Source organism: Cervus canadensis, chromosome 28, assembly GCF_019320065.1.
Source record: "Cervus canadensis isolate Bull #8, Minnesota chromosome 28, ASM1932006v1, whole genome shotgun sequence".
Taxonomy (NCBI): domain Eukaryota; kingdom Metazoa; phylum Chordata; class Mammalia; order Artiodactyla; family Cervidae; genus Cervus; species Cervus canadensis.
This window is the reverse complement of record NC_057413.1, coordinates 3,337,711-3,355,858: the sequence shown is the minus strand read 5'-3', so window position 1 is coordinate 3,355,858 and position 18,148 is coordinate 3,337,711. Positions and strand designations below refer to the sequence as shown.

At 46.7% G+C, this 18,148-nt stretch overlaps 1 protein-coding gene and 1 long non-coding RNA gene across 2 annotated transcripts in view; one reads left to right on the top strand and one right to left on the bottom strand.

Annotated features, from left to right (window-relative positions):
- The window catches only part of F13A1 (coagulation factor XIII A chain), a 139,846-nt gene that overhangs the window by 83,152 nt on the left and 38,546 nt on the right, over nt 1–18,148 (top strand). The window contains exons 9-10 of the mRNA XM_043449561.1: nt 16,261–16,364; nt 17,942–18,030. Coding sequence (XP_043305496.1) covers nt 16,261–16,364; nt 17,942–18,030 — 193 coding nt within the window. The remainder of the gene's footprint in view (nt 1–16,260; nt 16,365–17,941; nt 18,031–18,148) is intronic.
- On the bottom strand, nt 8,099–18,046 carry LOC122429340. Its single transcript, XR_006265957.1, has 3 exons — nt 17,917–18,046; nt 15,989–16,080; nt 8,099–9,143 (listed from the first exon to the last, which is right to left on the bottom strand). It is a non-coding gene; the product is annotated as an uncharacterized LOC122429340 (long non-coding RNA).

Sequence of the window (18,148 nt, the reverse complement as noted above, 5' to 3'; positions counted from 1 at the left end):
CTCCTATGAATAAAAAAAACACTGCCGTTCACTTGGGGGGAGTGAGCTGAGCAATGACAAGCTGGAGACTGTCGTCAAGACAAAACCTCTCCTCTGTAAACTGTTGAGAGCATCCTTTAAGCCCTTGGAATCCCGGTAGAGCAGCCCTGTGTGTACATGGGATGACAAAAAAAAAAAAAAAAAAAAGCCAGACCCAAATAGCCACCCCCGAAGCTGCCGTGACATTCAAACATGGCAGATAAGAAAATCAGTACCGATGAGCCTACTCGCAGAGCGAGCATAGACAGCGCTGGAGGAAAGACCATGGACGCGGGGGTAAGGCATGACCCGGGAGGGTAGCGCTGGCATTACACGCGGCCACGTGCAACACTAGCAGCTGGGGGAAGCTGCTGCGCTCGGCTCGGCGCTCCGTGATGACCTGGGGCGTGGGAGACCCCCGAGGGAGGGGGCGTCTGCGCGGAGCTGACCCACCTCCTGTGGAGCCGAAGCTGACACAGCCTTGTAGAGCAATTATACACCGATTTTTTTAAAGAATTATTTGGCATTCTGCACTGCTTACCTCTTCCTTACTCTCTCCCTCTCTACACACACACACACTCACACACACACACACTCAATGCCCTTGTAGCCAACTGCAGCTCAGAATTATTCCTCCTAATTCTTTAACCCAAATGCCTCCCACCATAAATCCCCACAGGCACCCCGACAAATAACCTCACGACGCCCCTTGTTCAATTAATACCAAAGCATGAAGCTGACAGATCTTTTCTTGGCAACCCTTTCCTCTTTCAGCTCTCTGCTCCAAATTCCTTTCCCAGTTTCTACCACTCTTGTTCCTTCACTGTGCTCAGCCGTGTCAGACTCTTTAGAGACTCTGTGTCCGTGGGATTTCCCCAGACAAGAATACTGCAGTGGGTTAGCATTTCCTACTCCAGGGGATCTTCCTGACCCAGGAATCGAACCCGTACCTTCTGCGTCTTCTGCTTAGGCAGGCGGATTCTTTACCACGAGCGCCTCCTGGGAAGCCCAGGTGTCCCTGGGCTTTTTGCTCCTTCATTATCTTCCCCGAAGATCCCAGCACCATGGGACCTTGTTCTCTGGTCTGGGGCCCTCCCGCCTCCTCCACAAGCAGACCACCACCCCAATCTCCCCATCTCCCCTCTGCTTGGCTCACAGACGGTGACTGAGAGTCTGACTAATTGAGCAGCTGCTGCTCACCCAGCTCGGGACATGCCAGATCGAGGCGTGCAGGGATTAGGGGTTCGGTCAGCGCTGGGTCAGGCACTACAGACAGCCCGGGTCAGGCTCTGTGACCTTGGGCACCGCACACCCTCTCTGTGTCTCTCTTTCCCCCCAGGGCGGAGCTGACACCATTTCCAAGCATAACAGGTGCTTAATGAGTGCTCGCTGCTGTTACCGCGTTCATTACTAGCCGCACAGCTGGGGTCTCGTGGAGGCAATATGTTGCCATGGACCTCGGCACTCTGAAGCAGTCAGGAAGAGAGGGGGCCCAATGTTCCAGGATAACTTGCTATTTCTGTCACTCTGGGCTTTTTTTTTTTTAAATGAAAGCCAGAAACTGCCTCCTCAGTGCAAACACCGGTGAACCCTAGAAGTGATATCACCTAGAAGTGATAAACGTTCTGCAAAGCCAGCAGTATTGCTGAGACCCTCCTTGGTCGAGGAGGCTGGTGGAGATTGTCCCTGGATGGGTCCGCCAGCGTGGGGTCAGCACGGCCACCCCTGAGTCCGGCTCTGACTTGGGCAGTCACTGGCCGTGTGACCTTGGGAAGACAGCTTCACCTCGCTGGGCTTCCTCGTCAGTAGACTGAGGCCACACTTAGTAGTTACCAATTAAACAACGATGTAAGGAGGCAATGAAAGTGCTCCCCACAGTGCTCCGTCGGAAGGCAGTGCTCAGCGGGCACCTGCCGTTGAGACTGGCGAGAAGCAGGGCCCACCTGCAGGGCCGGCAGGCCGGGGAGGGGTGGGGGCAGAAGGCTGACAGAGGCCGAGCCCAGGCAGGGAGGAGCCCGCGGGCCCCCGCTGACCCCCGAGAGGCCAGGGCCACGCGGCGGGCATCACGCGGCCTGACGGACTTCCTAGTGGGGGTCTTCGAAGCCGTTGGCCTCCCCCGAGCTGCCAGCCTCACTTCCCTCCTCCGGCTCCTCTCAGACGGAATGTCGGTTTGTCCGTGGCCCCCCGCGCCCCTCTTTCTAAAGGCAGCCACAAGAAGGATTGCCTGGTTTTCTCACCGCCTCCACCATCTCTCCAACACCGAGGTGCTGATGGTGGCGAATCAGAGTCCAGCTGGTCTGGCTGGGTCTCGGTGACCCAGGGCATCCTCTTCTCCATGGCTCAGTTGAGTCCCACGTGCCCGAAACAGAAATACCCCTGGAAGGAGGGGTCAGGGGGAGAGTGGAAGATGGGTGTGAAGGCGTGTTGTGTGGTTCAGAGCCAAGAGGGCTGAAGGCTGCCTTCCCCCGGGGCTCTGACCTCCTTTACCCCGCAGACCACCCAGCACTGACCGCTCACCTGCCGGCTTCCTGCTCTGCCAGCTTAGGTCCCTGCATGTGGATCCCCCTCCCAGAGAGCCTCGGCTCGCCACGGGCAGCGGTTTGGCACTGAGTGGATGACCTCTAGATGCCCGCGGAGGGAAGAGTGGGCTTCTTGCGATTCAGGAGAGGGAGGGGCCCTTACAAGGGCACAGCTGGGTGGAGTAATTGGACCTCGGGCTCGCAAATGAAATTCCGGGAGGGCCAACGCAAGGTAACATATCCTGGAAGCAGCAATTTAAGCCGCCTGTCCCCAGTGTGCTGATGGGTTTGGAATTATGTGTAAGCTCTGGGGGAAGGCATCCATGAATCACCGAGGACAGCTTAATGAAGATGCGGGTGCAATGTCCAGCTGCAGTCCAGGCAGGGACCAGGGACGTGGGGCTCACGCTGGGCAGGAGTGAAGTGACCATTGTCCACACCCTGAATGAGCTCAGCTTGCTCACCTCACCAGACCACAGTCACAATACAGACGGAAACAAGTGTTTATGGGAATTAGAGCTCCAACACATTAAAAGGTGAATGTGTAATAGTTTGGGTTCCAATCAGTTCTCATGGATTTGGGGTAATTGCATGATGCCAGCTCTGTAAAAGATTTTCATTTTGTTTTGGGGTATAGCTGATTAACAATGTGGTGGCAGTTTCAGATGAACAGCAAAGGGACTCAGCCATACATACACGTGTATCGGAAATGGAAACAATTTTAAAAGAAAGGGATGGTGGTGCGGATTAGGGTCATGAAAGGCATTGCAGTAGGAGGCTCCTCTGCTTCTATATGGAAGTGTGATCCAGTGTCCCGCTGCTGGAGAGGAAGTGGTCAGATGGGATGATTCTGGGTAAAGGGTCTGTGCCCACCTCTAGACTTGTCTCCATCAGAACGTAGCCCTCAGCAGGGTGCCATGTCTGGTATATTTTACCTTTGCTTTGCCAACATGCTGCAGGGCATAACCGGCTGGAAAAAATTTTAAGTACTCATTTAGCTGATAAATCTCATTTAATTCACTCAACAAACGCTATTATCCATGAATATATCCAAATGTCAGGTGCTAAGGATTCAGGGGGGAATTAATCAGGTCACTGCCCTCAAGGTTCTCTATCCGGTGCTCACCAGCGAGACAACCACATACAGTACAGGCTATGAATATGTAAGGTGGGTGGTAATGTGAGCCAGGAGTCTGGAGATGAAGGGAAGGGGCTTCCATCCTAAACCCAGGGGTACAGGGGAAGGTGTTCACATGGTCAGTGAACAAAGCTGTTGTCCCCTTGCAATCTTCCGGTCATGCTCTTCAAAGATGAAATGCCCAGGAAATGACCTTGACCCACAGTTGAAACTCAAGGTAAAAGTCTAAGGGGCTGATGTGAGACGACCAGAGATCAGTCTGCTTCAGGTTCAAGTGGAAAGGAATGGAAGGTGGCTCAGTAGGTAAAGAAATCGCCTGCAATGCAGGGGCCACAAGAGACAGGTTTGATACCTGGGTCAGGAAGATCCCCTTGAGGAGGGAATGGCAACCCACTCCAGTATTCTTGTCTGGAGAATACCATGGACAGAGGAGCCTGGTGGGTGGCTGTCCATAGAGTTGCAAAAAGTCAGACACGACTGAAGTGCCTGAACATGCATGCACACACACCTTATATTATTATGCTATGGTTGTTGAATATTGAAACTCACTCTCCACATGTCCAGCCCCTCACCACTCCTCATGGACGATCTCAAGCACCTCTGACCCTTTGCCGCCTTCCCGAAGGGGCCGATGCCCCAAGGCTGCACATTCCTGAGAGGCTGATGGACTCGCTCCTGTTTGGGAATGGGGGTGGTTTGCTCTTACCATCAGCACCTCTCCTGCTCCTCCACCTGCCAGGCACTGTCCAACCCCAGGTGCTAGCTCCTTTAAGACTAGCGCACCCCGCACTCGGAGCTGCAGAGATCCCGACAGTCACCAGTGCCCAGAGGCCCTCTTGGAGACAATGGCTTTCTAGACCCTGGGACTCCTTCCAGCCCATCCAAGCCTCTGCCTCGGGTGTACCTTTCCATTCTACTCACATTCCCGGGGGAAGGTCTTCGTCTCTAGACAGCAAGTTCCAGGTGGAGCTGGTGAAAGCACGTGCTAGTCACGCCCTCGGGATGTGACGAGAAGCGTCCCTGCACCTGTGTGCTCACCTAGGCCCATGAGCCCACCCATCCGCTTCCCAGAGGCCGGCTGATCGACCAGCTGTCAGATGTAGAAAATGGCATAGCTCAGAGTTCGAAGCATCTCATGATATTAAAGATAATTGGAAAGATGATGAATGCTAAAACATTAGCAAGAGTCTTTCCTTTATTGCCTTTTCATTTGAAATTAAGTAGGTTTGATGAAACTGGCTTTCTCAATTTAACTTTTTAAAAGAATTGTGAGTTAGCAAATATGTATTTATCAATTTCAGCTCAAAGTTGGAACAATCTAAGAATTAGTCAGTGACTCAGGTGGAAAGAAATTATAGTTTTATTTTGTTTTTCCTTAGGATCTCATGGAAAAGCACTAGATCAAGTCCAACTGCTCTTAAAATTTTCTTTCCTCTCTTTCTCTCCATGGCTCAAAGCAATATGATTAACTCTGCCACTAATTAGCTGAGTGACTTTGGGCAAGTTGCTTGAATTCTCTGGGCCTTAATTCTCTCATATGACTTTGAATTTAATGAGGTATAGAGTCACCTCCAGTATTCTTGCCTGGAAAATTCCATGGACAGAAGAGCCTGGTGGGCTACCATCCGTGGGGTCACAAGATTCAGACAGGACTTAGCAATTAAACCTCCACCGCCACCAGCTCCAAAGTGAATACTTTTTAAATAAATGTCACTGTTCTTCCAGCCAGGCTGGAAGAACTTCCCACGGTTGGTGGTTTCTGCCGCAGGAACGCTGCTCACCTGCACAGGCCAGGCTGGGATCCACTCACCCACGTATGGGTGCTGCTTTGCAAACTGGCTCCCCAGGAGGAAAAGACACAGAAATCAAACATGCCTCAGAAAATTTCTGTAATTCTTTGGCTGGCCTCCATGCATCTGCTTCTTAAAAAATAAAAAAATCCTAATTTCCTTCAATACTTTTTAGAAAGAGTAGAGTTGTTATTGTTTGTTTTTCACTTCAAATGCAAAAAAAAAACAAAAACCAAAAAACAAAACCCTCTACTGCAATGGATAGTGTTGACTCTATAAATAAAACTCTTTCTGAGCAAGTTTTAGAGCAGAAATTCAGCAGCTTTCATGCAAGGGAGCCAGCCCTGGATGTAACATAACCCCACAGAGCCTAATCTCATTGCAGTCTTGTACTTGCATGCGGTTTGCCCATCATAGGTGCATTTTTGATGTTCAGACGGATACACTTAAAAAGAAGATCCTTTTTCCTTTGTATTGAGGTATAGCCGATTTACAAGGTTGAGATAGTTTCAGGCGAACAGTGAAGGAATTAAGCCACATATATAAATGTGTCCATTCTCCCCAGCCTCCCTCCGTCTGTGCTGTCTCGTAACATTGAGCAGAGTTCCTTGTGCTGGTCAGTAGGTTCTAGTCGGTTATCCATTCTAAATACAGCGTGTACCTGTCCATTCCAAACTCCCCAACTATCTCTTTCCCCCATCCTTCCCCCTGACAACCATAAATTTGTTCTCTAAATCTGTGAGTCTCTTTCTGTAAGTAAGTCTGGTTTTGACCCCTGTTTGGGGAACTAACTCCCACATGTTGCATGGCCAAAAAATAAAATCAAATTTTTAAAAAAGAAAAAGAAAAGCTCTGTAGACAGATCTACTTCGTATGTTGTTTTTAGCAGCTCAATGTGTTCACTAGTTGGACTTTCATGTTGCTATATTGTAGTTGAGTTTTAATCACGATATGCCAAAAGAATTATCCAAAAACAAATTCCAAGAAAAACAGAAGAAAAATTCTGAATATAAGCCAAACTGCTTATGATGTTTAGAGTTTTTAAATTATCTTATGATGTATCCAAGTTACCAATCCGGAACAGCTTCCAAAGATATTTATTTTCAAATAACTTATCGAGTTAACCACACTCTTGTCAGCCAAATTATTTTTGGGAAAATTACCTGGGGCTAGATCACGAGAGCTGTCATTAGAGACCTAAGAATATATGCTGTGAATCCACTAGAGTCTCGAAGGAAGGATTGAGAAACTTATCTTCCACCTCCAAGATTCAAAATAGCTCCTGCTCATGGAACGCTTTCTTTGTGCCAGGACCTAAGCTAAGTGGGTGACAGATATTGCATTAATTCATTTAATCCTTTTGGCAACCCATTAAGGTAATGGCTATTATTGTCCTCACTTCTAGAGGAAGAAATCGAGGCACAGTAACTTAACCATGGTCATCAGCCTTCTAGCTTCCATGATTTCTGATTAGAAATCATTTTTAATTCTATTGATAATCCATGGTACATAATAAATCACTTTTTTGTGTGCTGTATTCCAAATTGTCTCTTTGTCTTCAACTTTTGACTGACTATGAGGCATTTAGGTATATATCCCTTTGAGTTTATCCTCTTTGGGTCTTTTAACTTCCAAGGTGTGTATATTACTATCTATCGTCAAATTTGGAAAGGTTTTCAGCTATTACTTCTTCAAATGTTCTTCCTGCTTCTTCTCCCTCTTTCATTCCCTTCAGAGAGGCCCATTATGTGTGTGTCCCACATGCCTCAGGGATCTGTTCATTTTTCTTCATATATTTCTTCTGTTATTCAGACTAGATCAATTAACTTCTCTTCAAGCTCACTGGTTCTTTACTCTTTATACCTGCTCAAATCTGCTTTTGAGACCCTCTTAGTGAATTTTTGAAATTTTTATTCCAGCTATTATACTTTTCAGCTCCAGAAATTCGGTTTGATTCCTATCCATAATTTCTATCTCCTCATTGATATTCTCTGTTTGGTTAGACATTGCTTTCAAAGGGCTGCCAAACAGGTTAATAGCGATAATTCATTTGCTGAAGTTTAGGGAGTGCCAAGCCCATTTTCTCTTCTTTGTTCTTTGATGAGCGGCACGTTTTTATAGCCACCGTGGGTGTGAGGTTGTTCATTTTCAAGACTGCCATGGAGCTACAGAGAGAGGGGTAGGAATAAGGGAAATTAAAGTGCCCCCAATCCCACAGTTCTTACTGAGACTCTTTTGTTTTTGTTGAGTAAATCTCCCTATATTGTTGCAAATTTTTGGTTCATTCCCAGAGTTCTGGAGAAGCTGGTTTTGATCATGTTAGGGTTCTCATTATGTTCATGAAGGAGTAGATTTTTGGAAGCCCTTCCCTTGCCATTCTGGGATTTTTTTTTCTAGAGCACACTTTTAACCACTCTACGAGTGGTTAGAAATTTGGGGCCTACCATACCCCTGGAGGGTTTTACATTCTGTAGGAATAGCTTGGAGGAGGGCCTGGCAACCCCTACAGTATTTTTGCTTGGAGAATCCCATGAGCACAGGAGCCTGGCGGGCTGCATGTCCTCCGTGTGATCACAAAGAATCGGACATGACTGAGCAACTAAGCAGAACACAGGAATAGTTTTGGATCTGAGATCGTCTTCCTGACATAACAGCTGCTGAAATACAAATGATTTTATGTATTTTTTATTTCATCAAGTCTTCTGTACATTATAAGGCATTATATTATCTTTTAGGAATTGTGTATAGAAATATGTGGACTTTGTTTCAGTATAATAAACGGGGTGTTATGAAACATTTGTTTTAAAACTAGAAAGGGACACTAAGTTTTGAAGGTTGAAAATCACTGCACAGGACTCTCCTCCCCTCCCTTTCATATTGCTATCCTAGTCCTGCAGCAGAAATGTCTCCAAAGTTACCTCCCAAATACTTGTTCTACTCAGGTCCCACGTGAGAGTGACAAAGAGGGAGTCTGGGAGATAAAAAATGAGAGATCATCACAAATACTTCTCATGAGATTAGAATAATCTAATGCGGTTAGAATGAAAGAAGAAAATGGAAGCCATCTGATAAACCACGTAGAAAGTACTAAGGTATCTTTCACAGCAAGAAAAATGTCATGTTTTGGTTAATCATAAATTCTGCTTGAGCAAGTCATCTTATACACAGACCAACGGTTACCAGTTTTCAAATAATTAAAAGCTAATAAAATATGTACCACCTAAGCTATACTGAATGGAATTTAATTTCTTTTGATGATCAAGAAGACCTCTTGAAAAACTTCATATGAATAAGAGTTTTCAGTATAGCATAAACAGCTGAATAATGGAGAAAAGTCATTTTGGTAACCACTAAGACTGTTGGCTGTATTTTTAAAAACTCCTCTCAATAATTATGGATAAGCTTGGTCAGAATTTATTATAAAAAGCTTTTTAGATGTTAAAGTTATTCTCAAAATCCAGTCTCTTCTCCATTTTTGGCAAGAATAATAACTGATAATTTGCTATGCAAGAGAGAGGTAAAGGCGTCCAGGGTCGTGTTGTCACAGTAAATCCAGCAGAGGGGATGCAGCACAATGACAGAGGGCCTCCCGCTAAGCAGTGATGTCAGACAGGGCTCCTGAGTGGGTGGCGTCTACCTCCTGAAACTTCGGGAGGTTCCTTTTGGTCTCTTCCATTTCTGGTGCCACAATTAAAAAATAAAACAGATAATCAAATGAGGGAAAACTATCAAAAGAGGAGAAAAAATAAATTTTACATGATTACCTCCTAATGTCCTAAAAATCATTGCTAATAAAGCTGCTGTAAAATTCTCTCCATAAATATTCAAGATCTCAATACCTGGAATCTTAAAAAGAGAGGGGAAAGGCTATATACTTTCAAGACTTAGGCAAAACACATTCTCAGGAAAAGTTATAAGCAGAAACAAACTTGCTAAGTATTAGCATGCTGTATGTGTAACTGAATACATCTGGGCTGGCATTTATCCAGTAGAGCCTGGGAGGACCGTACCAACATTTAGACCATACCAACTTTCTGACTGGTTCAAGTTCATGTCCATTGAGTTGGTGATGCTATCTAACCATCTCATCTTCTGCTGCCCTCTTCTCCTTTTGCCTTTAATCTTTCCCAGCATCAGGGTCTTTTCCAGTGAGCAAACTCTCAGGAGATAGTGCAGGACAGGGAAACCTGGCGTCCTGCAGTCCATGGGGTCACAAAGAGCTGGACATGACTTAGTGACTGAGAAACAACATCATTCTGATTGGTTGCAGCTTCCAATTGGCTGATGTCTGTGTCTGAGCAATTATTAATTATTTTAATTATCACCCGTACTGTAAATGCACCTCATAATTTCATTTTTGGAGTTATAGCACATCCCCAAGGCCATGCCATCTTCAGCCCCCTTGACTGGGGTCTCTCACGCTACATCAGGGGCTTCCCTGGTGGCTCTGCTGGTAAAGAATCTGCCTGCAATGTGGGAGACCTGGGTTCGATCCCTGGAGAAGGGAAAGGCTACCCACTTCAGTAATCTGGCCTGGAGAATTCCATGGACTGCACAGTCCATGGAGTCGCAAAGAGTCGGACACGACTGAGCGAATAACACACACCCCTCTCTAGCCCTGCTGACAGACCCCTAGCACAGGCAGCGATACTGATGACAAGAATGACACCACACCGTGACTTGCTGATGGCTGGTCCCAATAAAGAAGGCGTGGGCTGGGCTGGGGGTTGTGGGAGAGACGTAGAGACAAGTTGATGGACTCTGAGGCTTGTCTATAAGACATTCCAAAGTGGAGATAAAAGTCTGGACCAAGAAAATCCTTGTCAGTTGGGCCTGCGAGACTCCTCTGTCCATGGAATTCTCCAGGCGAGAATACTGGAGTGGGTTGCCATGCCCTCCAGGGGATCTTCCCCACCCAGGGACTGAACCTTGGTCTCCCACGTTGCAGGCAGATTCTTTCCCGTTTGAGCCACCAGGGAAGAGATGAGGGTACACCCGTCTCCTGCAAACACAAAGAGTTTGCAAGACAGACCAGTAGCTTTTTCCAACCCCCTGCCATTTTTCCAATGAATTCAAATACTTGGTTTACATTTGAAGTTGGTCCAAGACATCTCTTCCAGGGCTTTCTCTCGATCTTATTTGTGCTCTCCCTTGAGCCCTAATAAAGCTGCAGAAACAGAATTGCAATCCCACGTCTCTTTCTTCTTAGGGAAGAAAACCTTTCTGCACAGATTGCAGAAAAGATGACCCTGTGGAATGTTTAAGCAGTTAGCCAAGTTAAAGGCAGTAAAGGACGCTTTGCTTAAACTATCCACTCCATTTGAACATACAGCACGCAGAGCTGTGTTCTTTTTTCTTTAATAAAATGTACTTCTCTTAAATGTTTTCTTTTCTGTATATATTTATTACAAAAATTTCAAACATTGCAGAAAAAAAGTATAAAAAGAAGAGTCATCCACTTTCTAACTACTCAGAATAGTTGCAACATTTTGTTAAGCATTCTTTAACAGGTCCCTTTGCACACTGTATTCATTTTTTATTGTTGCATAACAAATGACCAGAACCTTGGCAGCTAAAACGGCACAAATGTATTACCCAGCAGTCTCTGTAGGTGAGGAGTTTGGGCACAGTGAAGCTGGTCCTCTGCCCAGGGTCTCAAATGATGGCCATCAAGGCGGTAACTGTGGGCCCCTCCGATGCTCGGTGCTGTCTTCCAAGTTCACTCAGGTTGCTGGAAGGATCCAGCTCCTTCCCGCTGCAGACCTGGCAGAAGTTGCCATTTTCCTCCAGGCCAGCAGGGGAATGTATCTGCTGCCTCAGATCTCTGGTTTGCTCTGTCTCAGACCTCTAGACCCAGATTTAAAGGCTCACGTGATTAGGTCAGGTCCACATGATAATCTCCTTTTTAATTAACTCAAAATCAGCAGATTAATTAGCTTAATTACATCTGCAAAATCCTCTTTGCCAGGTAAAGTAATATAATCCCAGGAGTGACAACCCATCCGATTCATAGACATCACCCATATTCAAGGGGGAGGGATTCATACAGGAGTGGGGCTCATTGAAAACTCTGCCTTCCACACAAATGGACATCCACAGGGGACACGGTACGGCCTGTTCTGTGGTGTGATTTTAAAAATAGATATGCCCTGGTTATTTTTCCTACCTAATAAATACAGATCAGGTTTTTATGGCTGAAGACTGTTCTATTTTGTGATTTTAAAATAATTAATCGCATACTGGATGGTTTCTGGTTTTCCTTCTTAAAAATTACGGACGGATGAACATCCTTATGTACATGTCTTGCCTCTGATTATTTCCCGTGCACACCTCTGAGGAAAGGGCTTTACCGAATCGAAGGGTAAATAAGCCAGTGCTGTGACGTCCCTTCCAGGGCCTTCCAGCAGCGTGCGGTGCTGCTTTGCTGCTGAGGTTCTGCTTCAGGGGAAGATCTCTGCGTCTGTTGCACCTACACCACTGAGTCATGATTGACAGCATCCTTGAAAGGAGTTCTGGAAATTACTAGCTGCCACTGCAGGGAACATACAGGAAATGACATCAAGAAACGACGTGCTTTTCACGTCTCGCCTCCATCACGATCTGCCCAAAGAAGTCCTTTTCAATTTGATCAAATAATTCTCAACAAAACAGGGGCTTTGTTTTAACGTCTACACTGCTTCTTTAGAGAGAGGCAACACAGATATGAGCTCACAGAGAATGTTTATAATCTTTTTAACTTTAAAAGGACACTGCCTATTTCGATAGTATAGTGGGACGTCGAGTTCCAAGTTTAAAGGCTCTGAGAAAATACAAAACCGTGAATCTTAAAAAACAGACAAAGATTTAATTATGCCTGCCTTGCTGAGAGATCCTCTTGCCTTTCAAAAACACAGTACCTGCTGAGCAGCTGCTAAGGGCCAGATCTGGTGCTGGGAATGTGACGGTGAGCAGGCGGGCGGCACCCCCAGAATGAATCCAGCACTCTGACCGTGCATGATGAAACTGAAAGGTGTATTTATCTAGATAGAGATCTGAGTTAAAAGGCTCTAAAATTTGAAAAAAAAAACAAAACAAAACCTTTCTAGGAAGTATATCTATTTCTAACCTGGATAGAGGTAAATGGAATTCAGCCATGTCTGTAAACATTAGTTCCTTTCACAGATGAACCTGAGATGTCCAAGGCAGGCACGTGTACCCAGAAATACTGACCACCCAGACGAAAAGGGGGCCGTCGTGGCGTGCTGACCCAGGTCACATTTCCTCTGGCCATTCCCGAGAAGAGAAAGAGGCATGATGGGACGAGCCCTGTGCCTGCAGGGGGTGCAACCTTGCCGGCTGCCCGAGGCCACTCTGGGAGCCCAGCTACTGGCCTTTCCGCCTGCTGACCCAGGCCCAACCCCTCCGGAACATAGCAACTTATCTTCACCTCGGCCACGGCTACAAGTTCCTGACCCTTTTATTAAACTCTTCCACCTTAAACACCCCTTAACCTTCCGCCTTCCGTCCTGAAACTAGAAGAGATATTAGTAGCTAATTAGATATTTTAGTCAGAGAAAAGAAACTTTCCCCCCATTTCCTGGTCGTTTGAAAAGAAAGAAAATCCTCAAGGCGAAGTCTTTACCTGAGGTTTGAGAATAACACTTACCTTGTTCAAGGCTAACCTGGCCCCGGTATTTGAATTCAAGTAAGGAGGTCTGGGGCCTGTTAATCTAGGGCGGTGCTGGGGAAGCCAGGGTTGCTAAACACTGCAGGCTGTGCGGGACGCAGGACTGCAAATGTTTCGTTGCTGTTTTTTCTGGGCCTCTGCCCACTGGTGTAACCTTCGCCATCTGGAGGGAGGCTCGCGTTGTTTAACATGTGATCTCGGTGACCTTCCTTCCAGCTTCGGAGCAAAGACAGGGGCTGTCAGGTGAGAGCTGACCCCAGGCTCCCACCCCAACACCCCACACCATGACCCGACCTCCATCTGCGTGTCCCTCCAGGCAGACAGTTTCACGCTCCCCGTGTTTGTCCACGGCGCCGCTCTTGACCTACGCCCCCTGCACCTTTGGTATCTGAGCCCCTTTTGATTCCATCTCTCCCTTTATTCTATCTTATTCTTGCTCTCTCTCCACTGGCTCCTCCTCCATAGACACGACACTCTCTCCTAATGGAAAAATAATCAGAACAATCTTCCCGTGTTGCACTGTTTTCCAGGCACTGTCCTGTCTTCTGGTCTTCCACTTAAAACCCGCGTCGCTCTTGGGGTAGAACTCGACTCAGCGCGTCTCCCTGCCCACACCCTCCCCACCTGGCCTTTTCCTCCATCACTCTCCTCCATCAACAGTAAAGACGCCGGTGGCTTCCTCCTTGTCAAATCCCGAGTGTCACTTGTGTGTATAAAGATGCCTCTTGGGTTTCATCCTTAGGGTTTCTCACAGGCCCTGAGTCCATCATCTCCCAAACGAACCTGTCACACACCCAGCACCCCGCCCCCGCCACAAACCTTCTTTTCCTCCTCCAGCGGTCTTGGTAAACGGGACCATCAGGCTCCCTGGAAACTGGGACGCTTCCTCACACACACACTGTTCCTTCCTGATGGTTCCTCTTCCCTACGGTAATGGGGAGCCCAGTCCCCCGTTCCTCACCCAGCTCTCTCAAGTACAGATCTGCAGATTTAACTGACCCGAGGAGAAAGCCCAGATATTTAACTTGGGAATAAAAGGATCGCCATCTCATCCTCACCAAAGCACAGCTTAAAAGCGTGGATCCCTAGCTGTAACTCGCTGTGTGACCTCAGGCAAGATTCTTCACCTCCCTGTGCTTCCGTCTCCTACCTTGTAATCAGGGGTTAATAGTAACAGTACCTTGCTGCTGGCATGCTGGGTACACCAGGTGTGCTCACGTACGCAGAGGCTTTAGGAGAGTGCTGGGCGCACAGAAGTGCTGTGTGTACCTGTCGGTCTTGTGACTCACCGCCCACCGCTGCCTGCCAACCCCTCCTCCCCCAGATACGCAAGCACGCTACCCGCCGGCCACCGCGAACAGCATGCAGGTTGCCAAACACTGCATGCCTCCACAACTTGGCTCTTGGTCCTTTTTTGACCTGCCAAGCTCTCATTTGTCTGGGGGACTCAGTTCGGCTATGAAGCCTTCCCTCCTGCACCCAGGGCTTCCCCACTGAGACCCCACTGACCCCCCTGAGCTTCCCCTGTAGCGTGCATCTCCTCAATTATTGTTAAGTCAGAGAGTGGCCATGTCTGAGCCCGTTTCCTGTGCCAGGCCTTCTAAGTGCGTTAAGCTTCAGAGCGAACCTATGAAATGCTGAAACAGCTGCTTCCTGGGTTTGTCTCTCCTTGATCGTGGAGTTCCTTACGGACAGGAGCCTATGTTTTGATCATGGGTGGGGGTCCAGCACGGTGCCTGGTGCATGATGTGTGTGTGTGTGTTCAGTCGCTCGGTTGTGTCCAACTCTGTGACCCCGTGGACTCTAGGCAGCCAGGTCCCTCTGTCTGTGGGATTCCTCAGGCTCTTCCTAACCCAGGGATCGAACCAGGGTCTTTTGTGTTTTCTGCATTGGCAGGAGGATTCTTTACCTCTAGCTCTGCCTGGGAAGCCAGTGCGTGGTGGGTGATGCATAGATAAATAAATGCGTCTGAGCTGAGTCAGTCAAAGATGAGCAAGACTCAGAGAGGGATGGGAACGTGCACGAATCCTGACACTGAAGGACACAGGAAAGGAAGGATGGTAGCCGGATCGGAAATTCATCAGTGCTATAAAGAGAGACGGCTGTAACTGCCTCACGCCACCGTTAAGCTGCTATTACTACCCGAGTATTTTCTGTGGCGCCGACAGGTCAACGTGCTCTCACTCGTTTCTGTGGTGTCGTATAATTTCAGGTCTTTCCAAGGACGTAATCATGCGATTCTTGATGATAGTTTATCCCGGGCTCTTGCTTCACGGGTCCCATGCCAAGTCTAAAAGTTTTGCAGGGCCCTTAGCTCATGGGTCACCCACCTTTGATAAACGGTAAAGAGACACTCACCTTGGCAACATTTTCTTCTTGTTGGACACAAAAGGGAAATTCACCACAACGTTATAGTTTCTATGCCGATAGTCTAAGCCCATAAACAAAAGCATTTTATTGCTTAATTGTTACAAAAGTCTGTGCTTTTTATAAGTCTAATATATATGTGTGTGTGTATGTATATGGAATTCAAAGATATATGTGTTTCGATTTTAATTAACTTGTCCTCTCTACCATATCTCTTGAGCCCATAGTAAATTCTGTTTCACTAGGCAGCAGACAATTGGTAAGATTAAAATTGTTTAAGGCATTGATTAGAATCTCTCTGGGTGGCCTTAAAGCTGCAGGGAGAGTCATGTGCCACCGTGTGAGTGCCCCCTGGGGGTACCAGAGGAAATGGGCCTGCCCAGGAAACTTATGTCCAGATCCTCAGTATATCCCTGAGAGGCTTCCATTTAGCTTAAGCGAGTCCAATAATTTATCGGCTTCCCCAGTGGTTCAGCGGTAAAGAACCCACCTGTAATGCAGGAGATGAAAGAGACACGGGTTTGATCCCTGGGTCGGGAAGGTCCCCTGGAGGAAGAAGTGGCAACTGGTACAGCAATTATCCTGCCGTAAAAAAATTAATTAATTAAAAAAAATAAGAAAGGGCAACCCATCCCAATATTCTTGCCAGAATTTCCAATGTTTTATAGAGAGCATATCTGCAGGATTTTTGGTCCCTTTTTGATTTCCTGGAGCACTGAATATGATGGGAAGTCTAATCTCACTGGGGTGGTGTTTTCTAAGGAACTACCACTGCTGGAACGAAGCCTGGATGACGAGGCCGGACCTTCCCGTGGGGTTTGGAGGTTGGCAAGTCGTGGACAGCACCCCCCAAGAAAACAGCGATGGTAAAGCCGCATCCTCTCTCGGGGAAATCGTTGCATTCCTGATCTTTATACTTTGCTTTTATGATTGCATCTGATGTGTGGGAATCACGCCCGCCTGGTGGGAACCAACATCAGCCGGGTGCTTCCTGGACACGCACGACATCAACTGCCCGCCAGTCAGGTTTAATTTCATTTCAATGGCGGTCTTTACTCTGATTACTTTGTAACATTTGGAAGGGGGGAAGCATAAAACTTAACATATATAATTCATCGACTCTTGCTTTGATAAGCAGTTTTGAAGACAAGAGGAAAACTATTTGGGTAAGCACTTTCACTTGGCTATAAAGTATATTTCAGCCCTGCTTGACACACAGTGCTAAAATAGAAGGTGGTGAAGAAAATAAAGAACTCAGAAAATAATTATGGATCATTCTTTAAATTGCTATCTTTTCAGAACCTGATTTCTTTCCAGGCTGTATGATTTCTTTCAAAACTTGAGTATGTGGATACTCGTCTTCTAACTTGCAAATTATGCTAAGTAGTGGCAGCTATGACACCCCCCCCCACCTTCAGATTTTTATAAAATCACATCTTAAGCCTCCATTTCCCTTTAATATGATGATAAAAATCAGTGCTAAGGGACATTATTTTTATTTACACAGGTACTGATGTAAGATATTGATGAATTGGCAATTAGATCTGGAATGCATGAAGTGTTAATAATACACCCTCTGATGTACAGCCCTCTGTCTCAAAAAACTTCTATAACTGTGTCCTGGCCTCTAATGGAACAGTTCTTAGAGCTGAGATGACCTTCCCGGGTTATAGTCCTCAAATGAGGCTCAAATGGAATTTTCCATTTCTTTCTTTAAAAAGGATATTGATGTGTGCATATACAGATATATACAAACATCCACTACATACTCATGAGGGAACATCAGTATAATACTGGATTTTGAGAGAAAGTTCAACACTTCCTCATGTTCTGGATTATATGTCATGACCAGGTATCTGAGTGACTAATGACAGCTAAACTCTTAGTAACAAGAGAGAGAGCTGGCTAAAATTCAAAATACTTTGTAAAAGTCACCATGGGCCTACTAACTTCCCAAAAGCACGCGGTCCGTGTAGCGTAGCTAGTATCCAGATTCTATGGTTAAACTTGACATGTGTCCATAATGTCTAAAAATGAAAACAAACAAACAATACAAGTCCTGGGGACATGTCCCCATTTCCAACATTCCAGATGCCACTTCTAACAGGATAAGCCCTACGTCAGCCAACAGCTCGGCCCCCACACCCTTGAGCCTGTTTATAGTTGGAAGAGTAGATGCAGGAATGGTGTGCCCTTGGTTCTTTTCATGACTTTGGTCTGGAATTTGCAGAAGCATTTCCACCATGTCCCTCCCTGTTGATGGCGCATGTGGGTGACTCACCCACTCTGGCCATGGAAAGAACTGGGGCCGCACTGGTGATGACCTTGAGGAGTGGTTGCCCCAATAGCCCGCTCAAGGCTGTGACCTGTATGCGGACCAGTTTTGTAACCGGAAAGACCCAGAGACGGGGGACTCACACTTTCCTTCCTCTGTGTGGTTCAGGGATGTATCGGTGCGGCCCCGCCTCTGTTCAAGCCATCAAGCACGGCCATGTCTGCTTCCAGTTTGATGCGCCCTTCGTTTTTGCAGAGGTAAGTGGAGAGTTAACCAGACACTGTTCCAACCTCCGGGTGCTACCTGCTCTATGCAGTTCTTACTTAACGTTGTTCTTCCCTTGATGCTCTGAGATTTCTCTGCATGAAAGCAATT